The sequence below is a fragment of the Papio anubis genome, chromosome 1 (genome assembly GCF_008728515.1).
Source record: "Papio anubis isolate 15944 chromosome 1, Panubis1.0, whole genome shotgun sequence".
NCBI lineage: Eukaryota > Metazoa > Chordata > Mammalia > Primates > Cercopithecidae > Papio > Papio anubis.
The window spans coordinates 91,311,665-91,336,973 of NC_044976.1; the positions used below are offsets into that span (position 1 = coordinate 91,311,665).

At 38.8% G+C, this 25,309-nt stretch overlaps 1 protein-coding gene across 15 annotated transcripts in view; it reads right to left on the reverse strand.

Annotated features, from left to right (window-relative positions):
• Nucleotides 1–25,309, reverse strand: part of EVI5 (ecotropic viral integration site 5) — a 300,894-nt gene that overhangs the window by 151,577 nt on the left and 124,008 nt on the right. For all 15 annotated transcript variants that reach the window (XM_021944188.2, XM_031650793.1, XM_031650781.1 and 12 more), the window contains exons 7-10: nucleotides 22,528–22,671; nucleotides 21,510–21,599; nucleotides 21,010–21,107; nucleotides 2,908–2,968 (exon numbers count right to left, since the gene is read on the reverse strand). In XM_021944188.2, coding sequence (XP_021799880.1) covers nucleotides 2,908–2,968; nucleotides 21,010–21,107; nucleotides 21,510–21,599; nucleotides 22,528–22,671 — 393 coding nt within the window. The remainder of the gene's footprint in view (nucleotides 1–2,907; nucleotides 2,969–21,009; nucleotides 21,108–21,509; nucleotides 21,600–22,527; nucleotides 22,672–25,309) is intronic.

Here is a 25,309-nt window from a genome sequence, read left to right on the forward strand (position 1 = left end):
GAGGTTATTTTTTCTCTTTAACACTTAATCATCATCCGAAATACTGTACATTTGACTTTTCTGTTTATTGTTTTTTCCATATTAAAATATAACCTCCATGAGGACAGAACATGGTCTACTTCATAGCCACATTTCAAGTGCCTAGAACAGTGCTTGGGCATCTAGTAGGCACTATAAATTATCTGTTAAATGAAGTGTTATTGAATAAATCAGGTTAGCATACCTCCCTTGGATATTATTACATAGCCATTAGTTTTTTAATGAAAAGTTTGATATGCCAGAGAAAAATGAGCATCCAAATCTTACATCACAAATACATCAAAGTCTCTCTGGGAAAGCAGCAGTAGCACCATGTATATACTGAAGAATACACATGGGCCTTAGAATAACACCAATCAGACTTCAAATCCTTGACTCTGTTTCCTCGCAGTGTGACCACTGGCATATTATTTGAGCTTTCTGAAGCCTAATTTCTTCACAGGTAGGGAGGGATAAGAACCCTTTAATAATTCTGTTCTAAGAATAAGGGGAAATAATGCATGTAAGTGACCCATCATATATTAAGGGCTAAGTAAGCTTCATTTATAATACTTCACATTGATTGTCAAAATATAATTCCTGGGCAACTTAGATAATACTTCTCTTTTTTTTTCTTTTTTTTTTTCTTTTTTTTTTTCTTTTTTATGCCAGGCAGTGAATATGTGAGCACTTTTATATTATTTTCTGGCTTTCAGCATATCTGAAATGTACCATAGTTTTTAAACAAGAAAAATACTTAACTTTTGACTAAAAACCGGCCAGAATTTCTCATACTTCCCTTTATATGGCTTTAGATCTCTGCATCCCGAAGCACAAATTTAAACATAAAAATTAGATTATCTGTTCGTATGTCTATCTGAATCAAAGTTTTTTCCTTTTTAAAGATTTGCGGGTTATCCTAATATAAGTTAGAATTTTATTTTTATAATGTTTTTCTTTTTTAAAATTGAGATGGGGTCTTGCTATGTTGTCCAGGCTGGTCTCAAACTCCTGGGCTCAAGTGATCCGCCAGCCTCAGCCTCCCAAAGTGCTAGGATTACAGGTGTGAACCACCGCGCCTGGCCAAACTAGAATTTTAATACTTCTTACCTCTTCCCCATCAGGCAGAACATCAATAGACTGGAAGAAGATACTGATAAAGATGTTTCTATTAACAAAAAATTTCACACAGCAAAATTTAAGCTTCTCCATATGAAGACATTATTATCAAAATCTTCCTATAACACTTTTAGGGAAGAGGTGAAAAAAATATTTAAAAGTCGCATCTTAACCAGGAGGCTCACTGACAGATATGGTTCTTAGAATAGAAGGTCATCACCCCAAAGGTCTTATAATTAAATTAAAGTAAAAACAACAGAGACCTTATAAACACATTTCACAACACCAAAGGCTGATTTTATACTTCTATATCAAAACATCAAACAATTTGATGATCATACCAATGGCCTGTAAAAATAATGGCACAAAACTATCTTCCCATGGACTTTTAAAAAGAACCAAAGCAAGAAAGTACTAGTTTACAACTAGAACCCATTCTCTTGTAAAAGAGACTTTTGTGGGAGGGAGGGAGTGTGCACAAGGAGTAGCATTTCCCATTTTACAGCAAGGCTCAATTAATATTATATCTGGTTAATGAATTGTAAATAAGGTGGTCATCCGATCATGATTAGAATGAGTTGTCAGGGTCTAAGCAAAAAAATCAGACACCCTGGAACCAACCCAAATGCCCATCAATGATAGACTGGATAAAGAAAATGTGGCACATATACACCGGGCGCGGTGGCTCAAGCCTGTAATCCTAGCACTTTGGGAGGCCCAGACGGGCTGATCACGAGGTCAGGAGATCGAGACCATCCTGGCTAACACGGTGAAACCCCGTCTCTACTAAAAAATACAAAAAACTAGCTGGGCGAGGTGGCGGGCGCCTGTAGTCCCAGCTACTCGGGAGGCTGAGGCAGGAGAATGGCGTAAACCCGGGAGGCGGAGCTTGCAGTGAGCTGAGATCCGGCCACTGCACTCCAGCCTGGGCGACAGAGCGAGACTCTGTCTCGAAAAAAAAAAAAAAGGGAGGAGGGAGTCACTCCATTAAAATTATTTTACTTTTAACCCTTTTCTCCAGGGGCTTTGGGGGTGGAAGAGAATAAAGAGATTAGAAATTGAATTGGCCAATCACTAAGCTCTTTGACTCATGCTTCCACTTATCATCCCCATCCTACAATATCAGCATAAAAGGCAACACAATTTTTCTCAAGTCCCAGCTCCAAGAGTGCCAAAGACCCTCAACTCAAGAATTCCTTGGTTTATGGGGGCAGGAGGGAACAAATTCTATATTTTTAGGGTACATATAGGGTATTCACATGCCCTTTGAATTGAAAATCTCCTTGATTTTCTGGAGAGAAGTAGTTCAAAAGTATAACCCTTGCTTAGAGAAGAAAAAGTCAAATCAGTCAAAGCTTCTGTAGCTCCAGAGCAACCACAATTAGTTCTAGTGTAATATGTGCTCTATTTAACGTTTGCCTAAGATTATACTCTTGTTGGTCTCAGCATAGAAAGTGTTATTACAGATTGTCTTCTCTGCAACTTTAAAAAACATGCTTAAATGGAATGATAATTATCTTCTCCATGGAAGTGTTTTCTCCTGATGAGCCACCAACAAATCTAGAAAAAGGGAAAAGCTTGCTCTCCTTCACACTGGAATGAAAGCCACTTCAGTCGCATTATTCTACTTTTTTGAAATGTCTATTTTTAACTATAATCTAGTAGGATGGTAAACACATTTATGAATATAAGAAGTATAAACTTTAGACATCTACTGTCTAATAATTGATTTCAATCAATCAGTACTTTAAAAAGCCCCAAAATGCTTACTTTAATTTCAACTTGCTCTTCCATTTCTTTCGTTTTTATTGTAGTGTATTCCTTTTCAAGCCTAAGAAAGGAAAAAAAAGAGTTAAAGGTAATGTTTTCATTCAAAAGTAGTTATTAAATTACAAAATTTAAAACTACATATGAACATAAAATACAATTTATTTAGTTTCCTCTAGCTTGTAACTTGGAGATATTTGATGTGAGAAAAATCATGTAGCTTCATGAGTTCTTATTAAAAACTCACTTTACAAATGACAAAAATAAAAATCACACAAAAAGAAAATTTAGAAAGTGAAATGTATAAATCACAAAATACAACTGAGTTTACGATTCTATTCAGCTCTAAACTTACAAATGAAGCATCTATTCTTTTTCCTCAAATTAAAACACACCTGTAGGTTCAACTGGGTCTTAACTTAAAAATCCTGGTACCAACATGGACTTTCAGACGGAGTCCTCACTCTGTTCTTCAGGCTTGAGTGCAGTGGCCAGATCTTTGCTCACTGTAAGTTCCACCTCCCAGGTTTACACCTCCTGCCTCATCTCCCAGTAGCTAGATCATGCATGCCTGACACCTCGTCCGCTAGTTTTTTGTATTTTAGTAGAGACGGGTTTCACCGTTAGCCAGGATGGTCTCGATCTGACCTCGTGATCTGCCCGTCTCGGCCTCCCAAAGTGACTTTAAAAACTTTAATGAGGGAAAGAGGACAACTCTTCCTTACAGAAGAATTTCAATTAATAGACATAGGAGGAACAAGGTAAAGATAAAAATCACCTTTAGAATTCCACAGTAATAACCACTGCGGGAGGAAACACTAATGGATGCTAAAGTTAGTGGGTGCAAGTTTTAAGCATAGTCTCAAATTATTACTCCTAAAATATTTCGTGTTAAAGGAAAATAGTACAGAATCCTAGCAGACTGCACCTGAACTGATTAAGGTTACCATCACCAGTAATACATACTGACATCATGCATCCTTGTTAAGATGTACTGAGTTAAGTGAATTAACACAGGAACAGAAAACCAAAACCCATGTTCTCCCTCACAACTAGGAGCTAAACACTGGGTACTCAGGGACATAAAGATAGGAACAACAGACACTGAGGACTAATAGAAGGGGAAGGGAAGGAGGAGGACAAGGGCTGAAAAACTAACCGTTGGGTACTATGCTTGCTATCTGGGTGATGGGATCATTCATATATCAAACCTCAGCATCATGCAATATGCCCATGAAATAAATATGTGCATGTACCCCCTGAATTTAAAATAAAGGTCAAAATTATTTAAAAATAAAAATAATTTAAAACATGACACTGGGCACAGTAGATCATGCCTCTAATCCCAGCACTTTGGGGGGCCCAAGTGGGCCAACTGCTTGAGGCCTGGAGTTCAAGACCAGCCTGGGCAACATGGTGAAACCCAGTCTCTACAAAAAATACAAATTAGCCAGGTGCAGTGGGTGCATGCCTGTAGTTGCAGGTACTCAGAGGCTGAGGTGGGAGGATTGCTTGAGCCGGGGAGGTCAAGGTTGCAGTGAGCAATGATCAAGCCACTGCACTCCAGCCTGGGAAACAGAGCGGGACCCTTCCCCCCAATCCCCCCAAAGTGATAAACCATTAAAAAAAAAAAAAGATGTACTGAAAAGGGCATATCACCTCTGTGATCTGTCACTGATTGGAGGAGAGTAAGCATGATATGCAATTCTACTGTAAGTCTAAAATTACCTTTATAAAAATGTATAGGCCACACAAAAATTAGTACCACCAAATTTTTTTATCTTGCTCTTGACAAAAAATATTAATACCAAGTTTACTTCAAATGTAAACCAGACTAGGCTCCAAATAACTTATAGCTGCTTTCAAAAATAAAATTCTCCCTCAAAGGACAGAAATCTATTACTTATCTCATTTAGCTCACAACAACTTTTTAATATAAGTTGTTATACCCACTCTGAGGTTTAGAAAGCTTGAGAAACTTCTGTATGGTCACAGCTTTGACTGCTACATTACTCTGTCTCTCACTAAAGTGTATCTTAAAACAGGGGTCCGCAACCCTTGGGCAGTGGACCAATACCAGTCTGTGGCCTGTTAGGAACTGGGTCACACAGCAGTAGGTGGACGGCAGGCAAGTGAACATCATTGCCTGAGCTCTGCCTCCTGTCAGATCAGTGGCAGCATTAGATTCTCATAGGAGTGCAAACTCTATTGTGAATTGTGCATGCTGGGGATCTAGGTTGTGTGCTCCTTATGAGAATCTCATGGCTGATGATCTGACGTGAGGTGGAACAGTTTCAACCTGAAGCCATACCTGCAGCCTCCATAAGTGGATATATGGTTTTCCATGAAAGCAGTCCCTAGTGCCAAAAAGGCTGGAGATCACTGTCTTAAAAGACTATAAGATAGCTGAAAGAATTTATTAAAGACTCCAAAGAGCTGCAAGACATTCTGAACAGCTGCACTATTAAGTTTATAGCCTTCACAAATGACTACTCTAAAGTAGTTATCATGACGCATTATGTAAAAACATCACTCATTTACACACCTAAAAATAAACCCTACTTATTTCACTCCACTGATAGTGTTTTTTAATAAACTTAATTTTTTAAAAAAAGTATTGTTTACAAAAAGACTGTGAAGATAGTACAGATATTCCATGTATCCCATCCCAGTTTCCCCTATTATTAATATGTTACAGTAGTATGGTACATTCCAGCCCAGGCAACAGAGCGAGACTCCGTCTCAAAAAAAAAAAAAATAACAAACCAATATTAACATATTGCTGTTACCTAAAGCCCATGACAGTTTTGAGGAGAACCTTGACAGTTTTGAGGAGTACTGGTCAGGTATTTTGTAGTTATCATTATGTGATCTTCAAATGGGACCATTATGTCCTTCAAATGGGATTTGTCTCATGTTTTTCTCATGATTATACTGGGGTTATTGGGTTTTCAGGAGGAACACCACAGAAGTAAATGCCATTTTCATTACCTCATACTAAGGGTACAAACTATCGACAGAACATCACTACTGATGTTGACCTTGATCACCTGGCTGAAGCAGTACATACCAGGTTTCTCCACTGTAAAGTTATTTGTTCCCCCTTCACTGACAGTGCTTTTAGACCCGCATTATAGTTTGTCTAAATCACTAGAAAATACTCATAATTGTTCTTTCTATGGCCAGTTTCATAACTCAATGTTTTCTATTCACTATTAACAGAGGGATCTTTTCTTAAAATGTTGATTTGGATCATGCCACACCCAGAGTGTCCATGGTTACTCATTACCTTCAGACTAAATTTCAAACGCTTACAAAAAAGTAATCAAAGCTCTCTGGAGAAATAGCTCATTACTGCGCAGGAGCCAAGCAGGTATAAGTGGAACCTGGAACATTTTGTTGCCCTAAAGAAATGAAATTCCCAAAGAATAACGGGAAAAATATCCAAAGAACAATGCACCCAGCTTGCAAGGGTTCCCACTGGACAAAGCAGGGACAATTTAATAGTAATGGATTATAGCTCACTGAATAAAATAATTCATGAATTCACACTGATGTAAATAAATGAATAAATAAATGAGGGTGAAGGGAAAGCTCTTCCTTACAGTAGAATGCTGATTAATAAATGAAGAACGAGGGAGTGTAGGAAAATCATAAATGGATATAAAACTGGTATGGTAAAGTTTGGTAAAGAAAGAGGTTACTACGGCCAGGCGCAGTGGCTCACGCCTGTAATCCCAGCACTTTCGGAGGTGAAGCGGGCGGGATCATGAGGTCAGGAGATCGAGACCATCCTGGCTAACACAGTGAAACCCCATCTCTACTAAAGATACAAAACATCAGCCAGGCATGGTGGTGGGCGCCTGTAGCCCCAGCTACTCGGGAGGCTGAGGCAGGAGAATGGTGTGAACCTGGGAGGTGGAGCTTGCAGTGAGCCGAGATCGCACTGCTGCACTTCAGCCTGGGCGACAGAGCGAGACTCCGTCTCAAAAAATTAAAAAAAAAAAAAAGAAAGAGGTTACTACATAATCTCAAAGTAGCCTGCCACAAATTACCTATTACAAAAGGGGAAATAACTTTACAGTAGTAAAATCTGGCAGACATCACCTTAATCAAGTGACCAAAGCTAACATTACCAGTTTTGAGAGAAAGCAATATCATATATATCATATGGTGAACCGAGAAGATATAATATCAGGGGTATACCTGCCAAAAATGCACAACCTGAATCTAATCCTGGGGAAATTCCAGAAAAACTCAAACTTCGAGATTTTCTACAAAATAATTGGCCTGTACATTCTTTAAATATATCAGAAACACAAAGACTGAGGAAATGTGTCAGATTAAAGAAAACCAAATAGGTGTTAACACCTAAATCCTACACATGATCCTAGAACGGACCCTGGATGGAGGGGTGGGGAGATAGTTATACAGCATATTATTGTAACTGGTGATAAAATCTGAACATACACTGTGGATTAGATAATAATATTGTATCTATTAGGTTGGTCGAAAAGTAACTGTGGTTTTTGCCGTTGAAAGTAATGCAAAAATTGCAATTACTTTTGCACCAACCTAATATAATTTCCTTGTTTTGATTAACTACTGGGCTTATGTTAAAGGAGAGAAAAGTAGTTGTTCATAGGAAGTACACATTCAAGTATTCATGGATAAAAGGCACAATATCTAAATTTACTCTCAAATGGACCTCCCCCAAAATGGGAATGGATTTTACATACATACACACACACATACACACACACACACACACACACAAAACATTTACATACGCATATGGAGGAGAGAGGATAATAAAGCAAATGGGATGAAATGTAAATAATTGCTGAGTCTTGGTAAAGAGTATATCAGACCCCTGGTACTATATTTGTAACTTTTTTATAAGTTTAAAAGTAAACCAACATAAAAATTCACCAAAAAAAGTCAAAGGCTAAGACTCAACTCTTACAACTTTTATGTGGAAAAGGAACCTCTGAGCCTTTTTGTACTTATTACCGTTCTTCTCAAAATGCCCTCCTTCTCTTCACCTGGCCAACCTTTATTACAGCAGAGAGTAAAATTTTTTAACACCAGATCATGTCACTTTTCTCAAAATCCTCTACTGGCTTCCCTTCAGATGTGGAAAAAGTCTGGCCCACGAGGAGGACAATAACCAACAAAACGTTTGACAGTAACGAAAACGTGCTAGATCTGTATTGTCCAATAGAGTAGCCATTAGCCATATGTGACTAATTAGCACTTGAAATATAACTGATGAAATAAATTTTTAATCACATTTAGACTAAATAGCCACATGTGGGTAATGGCTACCACAGTAGATGGCACGGCTTTAAATACCCCAGCCCCCTACCATGTTTCTGACCTCACTGCTCACCACACTCCTATTTGCCTACGCTACTCCAGTCCCATCGGTTTTCTTCCTTTTCGTTTTTTGCAGAGATGGGGTTTTACTATGTTGCCCAGGCTGGTCTCAAATTCCTGGGCTCAATGGATCTTCCCACCTCAGCCTCTCAAAGTGCTGGGATTATAGGTGTGAGCCACTGTGCCCGGCCTCTCACCAGTTTTCTATCCCTTGAATGTATCAATCACATTCTTGCCTCAGTCTTTACATTTACTGTTATCTTACTGTAGGATATACTTCCCCCAGATAATCCCATGACTCCCACTCTTACTTCCCTCTGGTGTCAGCTCAAACAGTACCTTATCAGCCTGTGAGCCCTATCTCTGCATGCCCTGGTCTAAAAGAGTGCCCATCTCTCCATGTCCTTTATCTGGCTTTGTTTTCTTCATGGCACTTTCACTGATGGATGTTACGCTGTAGATCTTTCTATGTCAGTCTTCTGTATTTCAGTAAGTTCCATATCAGCAGGGATTTTCTGTTGCAGTCATAATTTAACCCTAGCAATTAGAAACAAAGGTCTTCAGCCAGTCATGGTGGCTCATGCCTGTAATCCCAGTACTTTCGGAGGCCGAGGCAGGTGGATCACCCGAGGTCAGGAATTTGAGACCAGCCTGGCCAACATAGTGAAACCCAGTCTGTACTAAAAATACAAAAAAAAAAAAATTAGCTGGACATGGTGGCATGCGTCTGTAGTCCCAGCTACTCAGGAGGCTGAGGTTTGAACCTTGGAGGCGGAGGTTGCAATGAGCCGAGATTGCACCGTTGCACTCCAGCCTGAGGGACAGAGCAAGACTCCAACTCAAAAAAAAGAAAAAGAAAGAAACCAAGGTCTCCAAAATTGTACTCAGGTATCATCTCCTTCAGAGAACTACCTGAAACTTCCTCCTCTGCCATCATCCTTGCCATGTCTGTGGTCTTATTTTTCTGCTCATGTATCTGCTAAAAGAATGTTTCCTCATATACATTTTAAAGACTTCTAAATTTTGTTTTATCTCAAGTGTAAATATAGTTAAAAAGGACATACCGTTGTAATTTATATGTACTTTAAAATTTTTCCACTGCAACTTAAGTGACATTTATCTTATTTATGGACAACGTCCACTCTAGGACCTAACTGGCAAAGGCAGTCGTTATTATTAAACCAATGAGCCAAATTATATTTAATTCCTCTCATTAAAGTGTTGCGTTCACTTTTCAATTCAAATAAACATGAATTAATAATTGGTCCCATAATTACAATTCTACTTCTGAATTCTAATTGTAAGAAAGATAAAGCAGGCTTGCCAAACATTTCTCAGCTGGATGAAAACAGAAACCCAAATTAGAAATTAGAAAAATTCCATTTTTCGGATGGGCTTCCAAGATGGCCAAATATGAACAGCTCCGGTCTGCAGCTCCCGACGAGACTGACACAGAAGACAGGGAATTTCTGCATTTCCAACTGAGATACCTAGTTCATCTCACTGGCACCGGTTGGACAGTGGGTGCACCCCACAGAGGGCAAGCAGAAGCAGGGTGGGGCGTCGCCTCACCCGGGAAGCACAAGGGGTCGGGGGGATTTCCATTTCCTAGCCAAGGCAGACCATAACAGACTATAGTTGGAGAAACTGTACACTCCTACACTCCTGAGCAAATACTGAGCTTTTCCCACAGTCTTAGCAACCAGCAGACTAGGAGATACCATCCGGTGCCTGGCTTGGCGGGTCCCACGCTCATGGAGCCTTGCTCACTTCTAGCACAGAAGTATGAGATCGACATTCAAGGCTGCAGCCTGGTGGTGGGAGAGGCGTCCACCATTGCTGAGGCTTGAGTAGCTCAGAGTGTAAACAAAGAGGCCTGGAAGCACGAACTGGGCAGAGACCACCACAGCACAGAAAGGCCTACTGCCTCTATAGATTCCTCCTCTGCGGACAGGGCATAGAACAAAAGGCAGCAGACAGCTTCTCCAGACGTAAATGTTCCCATCTCACACCTCTGAAGAGAGCAGTGGTTCTCTCAGCATGGCATCTGAGCTCCAAGAATGGACGGACTGCTTCCTCAAGTGGGTCCCTGACTCCCATGTAGCTTGACTGGGAAACACTTCCCAGTAGGGGACGACAGACACCTCAAACAGGCGGGTGCCCCTCTGGGATGAAGCTTCCAGAGGAAGGATTGGGCAGCAATATTTGCTGTTCTGCAGCCTCTGCTGGTGATACCCAGGTCTGGAGTGGACCTCCAGCAAACTCCAACAGATCTGCATCTGAAGGGTCTGTTAGAAGAAAAACTAACAAAGAGAAAGAAATAGCATCAACATCAACAAAAAGGACTTCCACACCAAAACCCCATCCGTAGGTCACCAACATCACAGACCAAAGGTAGATAAAACCACAAAGATAAGGAGAAACCAGAGAAGCTGAAAATTCCATAACATAGAGCACCTCTTCTCCTCCAAAGGATCGCAGCTCCTCGCCAGCAAGAGAACAAAACTGGACGGAGAATGAGTTTGACAAGTTGACAGAAGTAGGTTTCAGAAGGTCGGTAATAACAAACTTCTCTGAGCTAAAGGACCATGTTCTAACCCATCACAAGGAAGCTAAAACCTTGAAAAAAAGGTTAGATGATTGGCTAACTAGAGTGTAGAGAAGACCTTAAATGACCTGATGAAGCTGAAAAACATGGCACAAGAACTTCATGACACATGCACAAGCTTCAATAGCTGATTCAATCAAGTGGAAGAAAGCAACTGAAGATCAAATTAATGAAATAAAAAGAGAAGACAGATTAGAGAAAAAAAGAGTGAAAAGAAATGAACACAGCCTCCAAGACATACAAGACTATGTGAAAAGACCAAACATACATTTGATTGGTGTACCAGAAAGTGACAGGGACAATGGAACCAAGTTAGAAAACACTCTTCACGATATTATCCAAGAGAACTTCCCTAATCTAGCAAGGTAGGACAACATTCAAGTTGAGGAAATACAGAGACCACCACAAAGATACTCCTTGAAAAGAGCAATTCTAAGACACATAAAATGTCAGATTCACCAAGGTTGAAATAAAGGAAAAAAAATGTTAAGGGCAGCCACAGAGAAGGGTCGGGTTACTTACAAAGGGAAGCCCATCAGACTAATAGTGGATCTCTAGGAATAAACCCTACAAGCCAGAAGAGAGTTGGGTCCCACATTCAACATTCTTAAAGAAAATAACTTTCAACCCAGAATCACATATCCAGCCAAACTAAGCTTCAGAAGTGAAGGAGAAATAAAATCTTTTACAGACAAGGAAATGCTGAGAGATTTTGTCACCACCAGGCCTGCCTTACAAGAGCTCCTGAAGGAGGCACGAAACATTGAAAGGAGCAACTGGTACCATCCACCACAAAAACATGCCAAATTGTAAAGACCAGTGACACTATGAAGAAACTGTATCAATTAACGGGCAAAATAACCAGCTAACATCACAATGATGACAGGATCAAATTTAAACATAACAATATTAACCTTAAATGTAAAAGGGCTAAATGCCCCAGTTAAAAGATACAGACTGGCAAATTAGATAACGGTCAAGACCCATCGGTGTGCTGTATTCAGGAGACCCATCTCACGTGCAAAGATGCACACAGACTCAAAATAAAGGGATGGAGGAAGATCTACCAAGCAAATGGAAAGCAAAAAAAAGGAGGGGTTGCAATCCTAGTCTCTGATAAAACAGACTTTAAACCAACAAAGATCAAAAGAGACAAAGAAGGCCACTACATAACGGTAAAGAGATCAATTCAGCAAGAGCTAACTATCCTAAATATATATGCACCCAATACAGGAGCACCCAGATTCATAAAGCAAGTCCTTAAGAGACCTACAAAGAGACTTAGATTCCCACACAATAATAATGGGAGACTTTAACACTCCACTGTCAATATTAGACAGATCAACAAGACAGAAGGTTAACCAGGATATCCAGGACTTGAACTCAGCTCTGGACCAAGCAGACCTACTAGATATCTACAAAACTCTCCACCCCAAATCAACAGAATATTCATTCCTCTCAGCACCACACTGCACTTACTCTAAAATTGACCACGTGATTGGTAGTAAACACTCCTCAGCAAATGTAAAAGAACAGGAATCACAATAAACTGTCTCTCAGACCACAGTGCAGTCAAATTAGAACTCAGGATTAAGAAACTCACTCAAAACTGCACAACTACATGGAAACTGAGCAACCTGCTCCTGAATGATTACTGAGTAAATACTAAAATGAAGGCAGAAATAAAGATGTTCTTTGAAATCAATGAGAACAAAGATACAATGTACCAGAATCTCTGGGACACATTTAAAGCAGTGCATTCAGGGAAATTTATAGCACTAAATGCCCACTAGAGAAAGCAGAAAAGATCTAAATTCAACACACTAACACCACAATTAAAAGAACTAGAGAAGCAAGAGCAAACAAATTCAAAAGCTAGCAGAAGGCAAGAAATAACTAAGATCAGAGCAGAACTGAAGGAGACAGAGACATAAAACACCCTTCAAAACATCAATGAATTCAGGAGCTGGTTTTTTGAAGAGATTAACAAAATAGACCGCTAGCAAGACTAATAAAGAAGGAAAGAGAGAAGAATCAAATAGATGCAATAAAAAATGATAAAGGGGATATCACCACCGATCCCACAGATATACAAACTACCATCAGAGAATACTATAAACACCTTTATGCAAATAAACTAGAAAATCTCAGAGAAATGAATAAAATTCTGGAAACATACACGCTCCCAAGACAAAACCAGGAAGAAGTAGAATCTCTGAATAGACCAATTAACAGGTTCTGAAACTGAGGCAATAACCAACAGCCTACCAACCAAAAAAAGTCCAGGACCAGATGGATTCACAGCCAAATTCTTCCAGAGGTACAAAAAAGAGCTTGTACCATTCCTTCTGAAACTATTTCAATCAATAGAAAAAGAGGGAATCCTCCCTAATTCATTTTATGAGGCCAGCATCATCCTGATACCAAAGCCTGGTAGAGACACAACAAAAAAAGAGAATTTTAGGCCAATACCCCTGATGAACATTGATGTGAAAATCCTCAATAAAATATTGGCAAACCGAATCCAGCAGCACATCAAAAAGCTTATCCACCATGATCAAGTCAGATTCATCCCTGGGATGCAAGGCTGGTTTAACATACGCAAATCAATAAACGTAATCCATCACATAACCAGAACCAATGACAAAAAACACATGATTATCTCAATAGATGCAGAAAAGGCCTTTGACAAAAGTCAACAGCCTTCATGCTAAAAACTCTCAATAAATTTGGTATTGATGGAACATATCTCAAAATAATAAGAGCTATTTATAATAAACCCACAGCCAATATCATACTGAATGGGCAAAAGCTGGAAGCATTCCCTTTGAAAACTGGCACAAGACAGGGATGCCCTCTCTCACCACTCCTATTCAAAGCAGTGTTAGAAGTTCTGGCCAGGGCAATCTGGCAAGAGAAAGAAATAAAGGGTATTCAATTAGAAAAAGAAGAAGTCAAATTGTCCCTGTTTGCAGATGACATGGTTGTATATTTAGAAAACCCCATCGTCTCAGCCCAAAATCTCCTTAAGCTGATAAGCAACTTCAGATGTGCAAAAATCACAAGTGTTTCTATACACCAATAATAGAGAGCCAACAAATCATGAGTGAACTCACATTAACAATTGCTACAAAGAGAATAAAATACCTAGGAATCCAACTTGCAAGGGATGTGAAGGACCTCTTCAAGGAGAACTACAAATCACTGCTCAACAAAATAAGAAGACACAAACAAATGGAAGAACAGTCCATGCTCATGGATAGGAAGAATCAATATTCTGAAAATGGCCATACTGCCCAAGGTAATTTATAGATTCACTGCTATCCCCATCAAGTTACCACTGACTTTCTTCACAGAATTGGAAAAAACTAAAGTTCATATGGAACCAAAACAGAGCCCACATAGCCAAGACAATCCTAAGCAAAAGAACAAACCTGGAGGCATCATGCTACCTGACTTCAAACTATACTACAAGGCTACAATAACCAAAACAGCATGGTACTGGTACCAAAACAGAGATATAGACCAATGGAACAGAACAGAGGCCTCAGAAATAACACCACACATCTACAACCATCTGATCTTTGACAAACCTGACGAAAACAAAATATGGGAAAAGGATTCCCTATTTAATAAATGATGTTGGGAAAACTGGCTAGCCATATGTAGAAAGCTGGAACTGGATCCCTTCCTTACACCATATACCAAAATTAACTCAGGATGGATTAAAGACTTAAATGTAAGATCTGACACCATAAAAACTCTAGAAGAAAACCTAGGCAGTACCATTCAGGACATAGGCATGGGCAAAGACTTCCTGACTAGAACACCAAAAGCAATGGCAACAAAAGCCTAAACAGACAAATGGGATCTAATTAAACTAAAGAGCTTCTGCACAGCACAAGAAACTATCATCAGAGTGAACAGGCAACCTGGGAGAAAATCTTTGCAATCTACCCATCTGACGAAGGGCTAATATTCAGAATCTACAAAGAACTCAAACAAATTTACAAGAAAAAAACAAACAACCCCATCAAAAAGTGGGCAAAGGATATGAACAAATACTTCTCAAAAGAAGACATTTATGCAGCCAACAGACATATGAAAAAATGCTTATCATCACTGGTCATCAGAGAATGCAAATCAAAACCACAATGATACACCATCTCACGCCAGTTAGAATGGCAATCATTAAAGTCAGAAAACAACAGATGCTGGAGAGGATGTGAAGAAATAGGGATGCTTTTATACTGTTGGTGGGACTGTAAACTAGTTCAACCATTGTAGAAGACAGTGTGGCAATTCCTCAAGGATCTAGAACTAGAAATACCATTTGACCCAGCAATCCCATTACTGGGTATATACCCAAAGGATTATAAATTATGCTATTATAAAGACACATGCACATGTATGTTTATTGCGGCACTATTCACAATAGCAAAGACTTGGAACCAACCTAAATGTCCATCAATGATAGACTGGATTAAGAAAATGTGGCACATATATACCATGGAATACTATGCAGCCATAATAAAGGATGGGTTCATGTCCTTTGCAGGGACATGGATGAAGCTGGAAACCACGATTCTAAGCAAACTGGGACAAGGACAGAGAAACCAAACACCATATGTTCTCACTCATAGGTGGGAGCTGAACAAAACCTGTACGTTGTGCACATGTACCCTAGAACTTAAAGTATAATAATAATAGTAATAAAGAAAACTTCCACTTTTCTTGCTTTGCTCTCTCAGGGGATACTCCCTCACGAGCAAGTCATTCTGAAACTGTTCTTTTTGTTTAGAGCTGCAGAGATTTTTTATAAACTAAAGTAATGTACCATAGTAAGATCTAGATTGGCTGACAGGTTTTCCTTCCTTCCTTTAATAAAGTGGGAGAAGGCATGCTGTAAAAGGGAAGGTGCGAAGGAGAACCAAGGCACCTCTACTACAGAAATGTTATCAGACAGATAAACTGTAGGAAAGAATATGGATAGAAATTGAAAATCTACTTAACTAAGCTCTGAACATTTTCCTGACACCCAGCAGACTGTGTATGCCAGTTTGAAGACATACGGGTTAGGTATCTCTAACATATAATTTTAATAATCTGTTATATATTTGCATGTAATAAACCATTTACTTTTCTGTGCTGCCACCCTCCAACCAACAGGAAGCTTGAGTATTTTTGAGAGGTACGTCCAATTGTGAGTTTATTATATATTCCAAGACTGATACTTGGTAGAAATGAACAAGACTTATCTTTTAATACTGACAAAAGATTACAACCCAGATTACAAACAACTAGCAACCACTAAGAAGTCAAAGCAGTATGAAGTAGACACTGCAAGAGAAAAGGGAGGAAAAAAAAATAGAAGAAAAACATGAAGCCAATAAACGTATGAAAAGATGCTAACTCTTATTAACAATCAGGGAAATGTAAATTAAGTAGAAAATGAGACATTTTATACTGGCCACAATGAGAACTCATACACTGCTAGGTTAGACTATAAATTAGTGTCAGTTTGGCAAAATTTTGTGATGCTGAACACAGCTTACTTTGCAATGTTAAAGCATTCTGAATACAAGCCTGCAAGCCCTTAATAATGCCCCCTGTGATTGATAAAAATTAAGCAGATTGGCAAAAATTAAGAATAACCAAGCACTGATGACAAAGTAGAACAATGAGACCATTTTTTTAGACAGGGTCTCACTCTGTCACTCAGGCTGGAGTGCAGTGGCACAATCGTGGATCACTGCAGCCAGGACTGCCCAGGCTCAAGTGATCCTCCCACCTTGGCCTCTTGAGTAGCTAGGACCACAGGTGTGCTGGTGCCACCACACCCAGCTAATTTTTGTATTTTTTTGTAGAGACAAAGTTTCACCATGTTGCCCAGGCTGGTCTCAAACTCCTAGGCGCAAACAATCTGCCTGCCTCAGCCTCCCAAAGTGAAAGGACTACAGGTGTTAACCACCGCACCTGGCCACAATAAGAACTCATATACTGCTGGGTTAGACTATAAACTAGTGTCACTTCGGCAAAATTTTGTGATGTTCAACACAACTTACTTTGCAACATTAAAACATTCTGAATATAGGCCTGTAAGTCCTTAATAATGCCCCCTGAAAAAGAATAGACTAATTCAAAAGAATACCATTCCCACTAACTCTTTTCTCTGGAATTTGGTAATTAAAGGGACTAATGAAGTTTTTTTGTTTTGTTTAAGAGAGAGGGTCTTACTCTGTCACCCAGGCTGGAGTGCAGTGCTGTGATCATAGCTCACTGCAGCCTCCAACTCCAGACTCAAGCCATCTTCCCACCTCAGCCTATGGAGAAGCCAGGACTACAGGCACCTGGTTAGCTTTTTTTATTTCTTGCAGAGATGGGGTCTCGCTATGTTGCCCAGGTTGGTCTCAAACTCCCAGGCTCAAGTGATCCTCTTGCCTGGGCCTCCCAAACTGCTGGTATTGTGGGTGTGAGCCATCATGCCTGGCTGAAATAATGAAGTGTTTATATGTGTTTCCAGTAGAATGAAGTTAGCTGCAGTTAAAGAAGAAAAGGTTATGAAGAAAGCTGACTGATAAAAGAAAGAAGAATGACATTTTAAAAATCATGCTTTTGTTATCCTAAATGAAACAATTTAACATGAAAAGTATCCCCAGTGATACTTTTTTTTTTGGAGACAGAGTCTCACTCTGTTGCCAAGGCTGAAGTACAGTGACGCAATCACAGCTCACTGCATCCTTGACTTCTCAAGTGATTCTCCCAACTTAGTCTCTTGAGTAGTTGGAACTAAAGGTGCACACCACCACACCTGGCTAATTTTTGGTCTTTTTTTTTTTTCTTTCCTTTAGAGACAGGATTTCACCATGTTACCTAGGCTGGTCTTGAATTCCTGGCCTCAAGTGATCTGCCTACCTCGGCCTCCCAAAGTACTGGGATTACAGGTGTGAGCCACTGTGCCTGGCCCTCAATAATACTTTTGAGCAGACTGAGTCAAGAGGTGAAAAGTCATAAGGAACTGGATATTCTTACGATGCCAAAATATTAACTTACAAAGTACTTACTAGGTGCCAAGAGGGCCATCACAGCTATTATAATAAAGAAATCTGTCATTACCTTAATCTAGTCATCAATCATGGCATCTCTAATAACAGTGAGACAGACATTATACATCTTTTAAGATGAATAAAGTACATGGTATCACCTATTAAGTACTCTTGCCAGAAATGTTCATGCTTAATTAGATTAAGTCTTCACATTAGCTCCCAGTTTATAGAAAACACAAGAGATACAGAAGTTAAATGAGATGACAAGGAAATAATCAGATGAATCCTTCAGGTTTGATATTCTCTGTAAAACTGACTTGGTCTCTTCAACAAGTCAATATATTAAAAAGGAAGAATGGAATAGGTAGTGCTGATCTAAATTTTTGAAAATGTAAGTGAACAACCGAATACAATGCAATCAGTGGCAAGGAAATTTTTGGCACAACTGAGAAAATGTGAACATAGACTGAGTATTAGGGAATATTATGGAATTACTGTTAAGTGGTGAAAGCAATGTGGTAAAGGAGGCAAATTACTTTATGGACATGAATGCTGACGTATTAAAGAGTAAAGTGTCACAATTTCTGAGCTTTACTTTGAAATACTTCGAAAAAAATAAATGACAAAATATTAACAATATTTACTTTGAAATACTTTGAAAAAAATAAATATGACAAAATATTAACAATTGTTAAATGCAGACAATAAGCAATGGATATTTATTATTCTATTTTTCTGTATGTCTGAAAATTTTCCCAAGTGAAAAAAAGCAAATAGAATGTGACCTGTAGCTAATGAGTAAAATCTATTGTTTCCTTCACAGCTAAGCTTCATAAAAGGAAAATGAAATGCTATGTTGAGGAAGGTTTTATTTTGTTGCTTCTAAGTCAGAACTAAAAATTATTTTTTTAGATTGAAGAAAATGAAACAACAGAGAGAGAGAGATTGAAGATAGCGGACAGAAGGAATAGTTAATGGAGCAAGGAGCTGGAAGAGATGGAAATGAGTAACATCATGTATTCTGAATTAGCATTATAAAGGAAAAAAATACGTATTCTACAAGGAGAAGAAAAAGAACATAGCTAAGTCTACAAGCTGGAAGACAGCAAGTTTAGGAAGTTTGAAAATGATTGCTGAATTAGGAATAAGGTAATCTGGTGAGAATTAAGTATGGCAAAAAGGGGATGGGAGTTTGGGAAGAATGGTAAGGTTTGAAGTAACCACTGTGAGGAATCAGATAATTAATCAAAGCCAATATAAACACACATGGAAGGCCACTGGAAACATAATTTACTGTCAGCAATCTCAGTAACTATGCAACAACAATTGGCTACATGAATACAGGAAACAAAAGGGCAGAGGAAGTACAGTTGTTCATATCAGAAGAAGGCTTTTACACCTCAATCTAGAGATCTTGATAAAGCAGAACGGGGAGAGCATGAATAAGGAAGTAAAAGAACTAGGGGGCCAGAAATCTGATAAGTAAACAGGATTAATTGAAATTTCAGAAATGGATTGTACATATGACAAGATCTATACAAGAAGAATTAGTTACCAAGAAGGTTAAGGAACCTCATTCTCTATCAGACTTCTAAAGTAAAATAAATTCTCTGCCTGGCTAGTGTGAGTTCATTGTGGTTTTACCACGTGACAAAAATTGAGGTAATTCATTTTTATCAGTTACAAGGCACAGCAGCTTTTTGGTCTATATGATGTCTCCACATGATGGTAGTTATTTAAAATGTATCAACATGATGGTGCTTATTTAAAACATCACAAGCAACTTATTAATAATAAAAGTTGAAGCTAAAAAATTGGCTCAGCTTGCTTTTGTCAATTAGAGCTAACTTTTTAATTTTTTTTAAAGAGATAAGGTATCACTATGTTACCCAGGCTGATTGTGAACTCCTGAGCTCAAGCAATCCTCCTGCTTCAGCCTCCCGAGTAGCTGGGACTACACATCATTTGTGCATGGAAAAGCTAACTAATTTTAATAACAAAATTCTCACTCATATTTAAATATACTTTGTGGAGTAGGAATATCCATGGGAGTAGTATGTTGTACATGTTAATGTAATTTCATATTGCAGCAGAAAAGAAACTGCTAACTGCTAGCATACAGTATTGTTTTCATTTCAAAGCATTTTATGCCATAGAAAGTACATGACCACAGGTTAAGAATTAAGTGCTGGAAGCTAGAGAAATCATGGCTATTATTTTAATTAATACACTCAATCTGTTTCAAAAATAAAACTAATGAGCCAAGACTGTTTATTTTGAACTTTTAGGACATGCATACCAAAAAAAGCTTCATTAGAAAGTAGCACAATAAATAAAATTTGAACAGGTGCAGCGGCTAACATCTGTAATCCCCACATTTTAGGAGGTTGAGATGGGAGGATCACTTGAGCCCAGGGGTTCGAGACCAGCCTGGGCAACACAGTGAGACTCTGTCTCTATAAAAATATTTTTTAAATTAGCCAGGCATGGTGGTGTGCACCTGTAGTACACCTGTACTTTAGTAGAGACAGGGTACTTCCTGTACTTAGGAAGCTGATGTGGGAGGACCACTTGAATCCAGGATTTCAAGGCTACAGTGAGCAGCCATGATCACACCACTGTACTCCAGCATGGGTGACAGAGCAAAGGCCTGTCTCTAAAATAAATAAATAAATTTTTAAGTTCTCAATCCATACCTCATGTCTATCTTGCTGGTTATGCTAATTTTGAACTTAAGTGACACTCTGGGGTCAAACTAAGAGGAAAAGAATGTCAATGAATGGGACCACACCAGAAAAGTGGTTTCAAAAATAACAGCATCCTCATATATGTATATCCATTCCAGGCTCCTAATTCTAGTCAACAGGTAAAAGGAGGAAAGTTTTAAAGGGAGTACATGCTAGTCCCACGCACCACTATTAAAAGCAGTATATTCTAATATTAGCTTTATGTTATAATGAAACTAATACCACCAAAAAAAAAAAACAGTTCTATAACCTAAGGAGGAAAACTGTATCACTAGAATGTTTTGCAACTTCCACTGAATTTCCAACAAAAATATAAAATACTTACTTTTTCATTTTCTTTGAGTTGTATTTGACTTGGTAAGCTGCTTGGATTAGCTTGTCTGGGACACCGTCAAACTGATGTGGAATGACCTTTTGAAAGTGCTAAGATACAATAAAAAAAAAATATAAGAATGACTTAAGTGCTGTTAATAGTGAAATCCAAAGACATTCAAGAAATTATGGGCTAGGCATGGTGGCTCATGCTTGTAATCGAAGCACTTTGGGAGGCTGAGGCAGGTGGATCACTTCAGGTCAGGAGTTCAAGACCAGCCTGGCCAACGCGGTGAAACCCTGTTTCTACTAAAAATACAAAACTTAGCCGGGTGTAGTGGTGCACGCTTGTAATTCCAGCTACATAGGAGGCTGAGGCGGGGGAAGGATCACTTGAACCTGGGAGGTGGAGGTTGCAGTGAGCCGAGATCATGCCACTGCACTCCAGCCTGGGCAACAGAGTGAAACCCTGTCTCAAAAACAAACCAAAAAAAAAAGGAATTATGAACTTACCTGTAACATCCCTTCCATGTCAAGTTGCATCAGTTCTGCCTGATTCATCTGAAGAAGTGCTAATCCTACACGAAACACTATTTCTAAACCCTGAGGAAACAAATTAAATAAATCTAAATTTATCTTACTCTTCCATCAACAAAAACAAGTCATTTGAAATAATACTAAGGTAAGCATTTAGGGATCTAAACTAGAGGCTGGTAAACATTTTCTGTCAAGAGTCAGAAAGCAAATATTTTAGATTTGATGGGCTATACTGTCTGTCAAAATTACTCAGCTCTGTCACTACAACCCCAAAGCAGACATACACAACACATAAATAAATGGGCAGGGTTGTGTTCTAGGAAAACTTTATAAAAAACAGGTGTGGAAGGACAGATTTGGCACAAAAATCTGTCCATCTGATTGGGACATGAATCACAGTTGCCCAACTGTGATCTGAACTAATTTAGATAGGTAATACAAATTGATTTTCCCAAGATGTAATTAATAGCAACACTGAGTTCACAGACTAGAAAATAAAGGATTACCTCTATGTACTACTGACAAAAGGACAATAACCTGCAATGTGTTCAGAGAATAGAAGAAACATGCTTATTACTTCTCACTCTTTGGATGACAGATGCATTGCAACAATTTTAACTGTAAGACAAATATTTTACCTCTCACAAACTTTCACTGTATTAGTTAGGAGGTGATAAAGAGGTATGGTTAACAGTGTAGGCTCCAAACTGCCTATGTTTGAATCCTTGTTACAACACCACTTATGTATTGTGTGTCCACAGACAGGCTACTTAACCTTTCTCTAAGTCTCAACTTCCTCATCTATCATCTAACAAATGGAATAAAAACAGTATCTACCTGATAGGGTTATTACAAGGTTTAAATGGGATTATCCATGTAACCAGTTTTGCATGGGACACATGGCTTTCCTTCATTGCTCTCCTCATTGCCCTGCTCTCACTAACTCAGTGACCCCTTTGCTCAGCTCCTGCTCTTTGTCTGCCCATTAGCTTACCTCAGACATAAAGATATCAAATATCCTTGTTGCAATTGGTAGTGGAAAAGTTGTAAGAAAGATAGTCAGAAACCAGGATGATGCATACATTGAGGTATGAAAACTCTGAGATTGAAAATGTACAAAGAGCTCTGGAAGATGCTCCTAAAGAGAAGAAAACAGTTAGTTATAACACAGTAAAACTGAGTATTTCAAATTAGATCATTATATTTATACTAGATCAGCCTATACCAAACACAAAGATTAGATCAAGCATCATATGGAAAACGTAAGACATAGAATTTGAAACATTTGGGACAGTGGCTAGTATCTAGGAAAGAAAGAAGGGGAAAAGAATGCGAAGTTGGAATTTTGAGTATAACATTTAATTTATTAATAAAAAGAAACCAATAAAAGTTTTATATTTGTTTAATCCTGTTGGTGGATACAAGAGTGACTGATATTTTCTATACTTTTCTATCAACTATAATATTTCAAAAAGACGTTTAAAAAGAAAAGAAATGTCATGTTAAAATACTTTCAGGCACTATGTACCACTGATCATTCTTACCTTCCTAAAGAATAGGAAAAATACTCAAAATACAGATGTTTCAGCAAGTCTAGTAATTCAAAACATAAATAAGACTTTCTTTTTTTTTTTTTTTTTGAGACGGGGTCTCACTCTGTCACTCAGGCTAGGGTACAGTGGTGTCATCTTGGCTCACTGCAACCTCTGCCTCCCAAGCTGAAGCAATCCTTCCAAGCTGAAGCAATCCTCTCATCTCAGCCTCCCAGGCAGCTGGGACTACAGGTGCACACCACCATACCCAGCTAATTTTTTTTATTTTTAGCAGAGACAAGGTTTTGCCATGTTGCCCAGGCTGGTCTCAAACTCCTAGGCTCAAGTGATCTGTCCACCTCAGCCTCCTAAAGTGCTGGGATTAGAGGCATGGGCCACTGCATCCAGCCATAAATTACACATTAATTGAAAAATATAACATTAAGAGAGTTTAAGGCTGCTAAAAACAAGCTTACTATTTCAGAAAAGAATTAATTAAGAATAATCTCAAGTCCAGCCACAGTGGCTCATGCCTGTAATCCCAGCACTTTGGGAGGCTTAGATAGGAAGACCACTTGAGCCCAGGAGTTCAACACCAACCTGGACAACATAGTGAAACCCTGTCTCTACAAAAAATTAAAAAATAAAAAATAAAAATAAATAAAAAACTATTCAGTTGCAGTGGTATACACCTATAGTTTCAGTTACACAGAAGACTGAGGTAGGAGGATGGCTTGAGCCCAGGAGGTCAAGGAGGCAGTGAACCATGACTGTGTCATTGTACTTCAGTTTGGGCGACAGAGCTAGACTCTGTCTCAGAAAAAAAAAAAAAAAAAAAATTCATCTCAAGACCTATTCTGGCTTTTTCTTTAAAATATATAGAAACAAAAAATATGTACTCCATAATGTACAACTATTGTATGTCAATTAAAAAATCAACTGGGCACGGCAGTGGCTCACGCCTGTAATCCCAACACTTTGGGAGGCCAAAGTGGGTGGATCAGGAGGTCAGGAGATCGAGACTATCCTGGCTAACATGGTGAAACCCCGTCTCTACTAAAAATACAAAAAATTAGCCGGTTGTGGTGGTGGGCACCTGCAGCCCCAGCTACTCGAGAAGCTGAGGCAGGAGAATGGTATGAACCCAGGGGGCAGAGCTTGCAGTGAACCGAGATTGCGCTACTGCACTCCAGCCTGGGCCACAAAGTGAGACTCCATCTCAAAAATAAATAAATGAATAAATAAAAAATAAAATGTAAGAACATTTTACATATCCCCTTGCTCCCACCATAGATAGAAAAAATTGGAGTTTATAAGGCTGCCAGGAGACAGGAAACTAATAAAAATGGCTGCCATGGCCGGGCGCGGTGGCTCAAGCCTGTAATCCCAGCACTTTGGGAGGCCGAGACGGGTGGATCACGAGGTCAGGAGATCGAGACCATCCTGGCTAACACGGTGAAACCCCATCTCTACTAAAAAATACAAAAAACTAGCCGGGCGAGGTGGCGGGCGCCTGTAGTCCCAGCTACTCAGGAGGCTGAGGCAGGAGAATGGCGTAAACCCGGGAGGCGGAGCTTGCAGTGAGCTGAGATCCGGCCACTGCACTCCAGCCTGGACAACAGAGCAAGACTCCGTCTCAAAAAAAAAAAAAAAAAATGGCTCCCATGCCAGCTGATTCATTAGCCTATTTTCTTAAATTCAGCTCATTTAATTGAAATTGAAATTTAAATAAGTGAAAATATTTACATTATAGCAAACTTAAATATACAAAATATAAAAATTAAATCCAGAAAGGTAAAATACTTCAAAGGTATTTTTCCCTTGATTTTGATTCTGCTCCTATTCTCTCCACCTTCATTCAGTCACTAGATAACTTGAGTCTTAAACTAGCAACATAAAAAGAAAACATTACAGGAAAAAAAATTACGGGCTAGTAAAAAATAAAAATAAAATAAAAGTAAAAAGGCAGAGGAGAGGACTCAAAGAGATAGAGTCTCAAAATAAGGGGACTGATGTCAGTGTGATAATATCATAAAGCTCCTGTAAGAGAGCTTAGACCATGTAACAATAATAGGACATAATAAGGAAATTCATGTGCTTACGTAAGGGGTGTATAGTACATTTGGCAGAAATGCTTAAGGATTGAATACGAAAACTGGAGTCAAGTTCTAGACTGTGATCTACCTAATGTGAAGGGTCAAATCATACATAAACCAACCAAAAAAAATCACGTAATTAAAACAC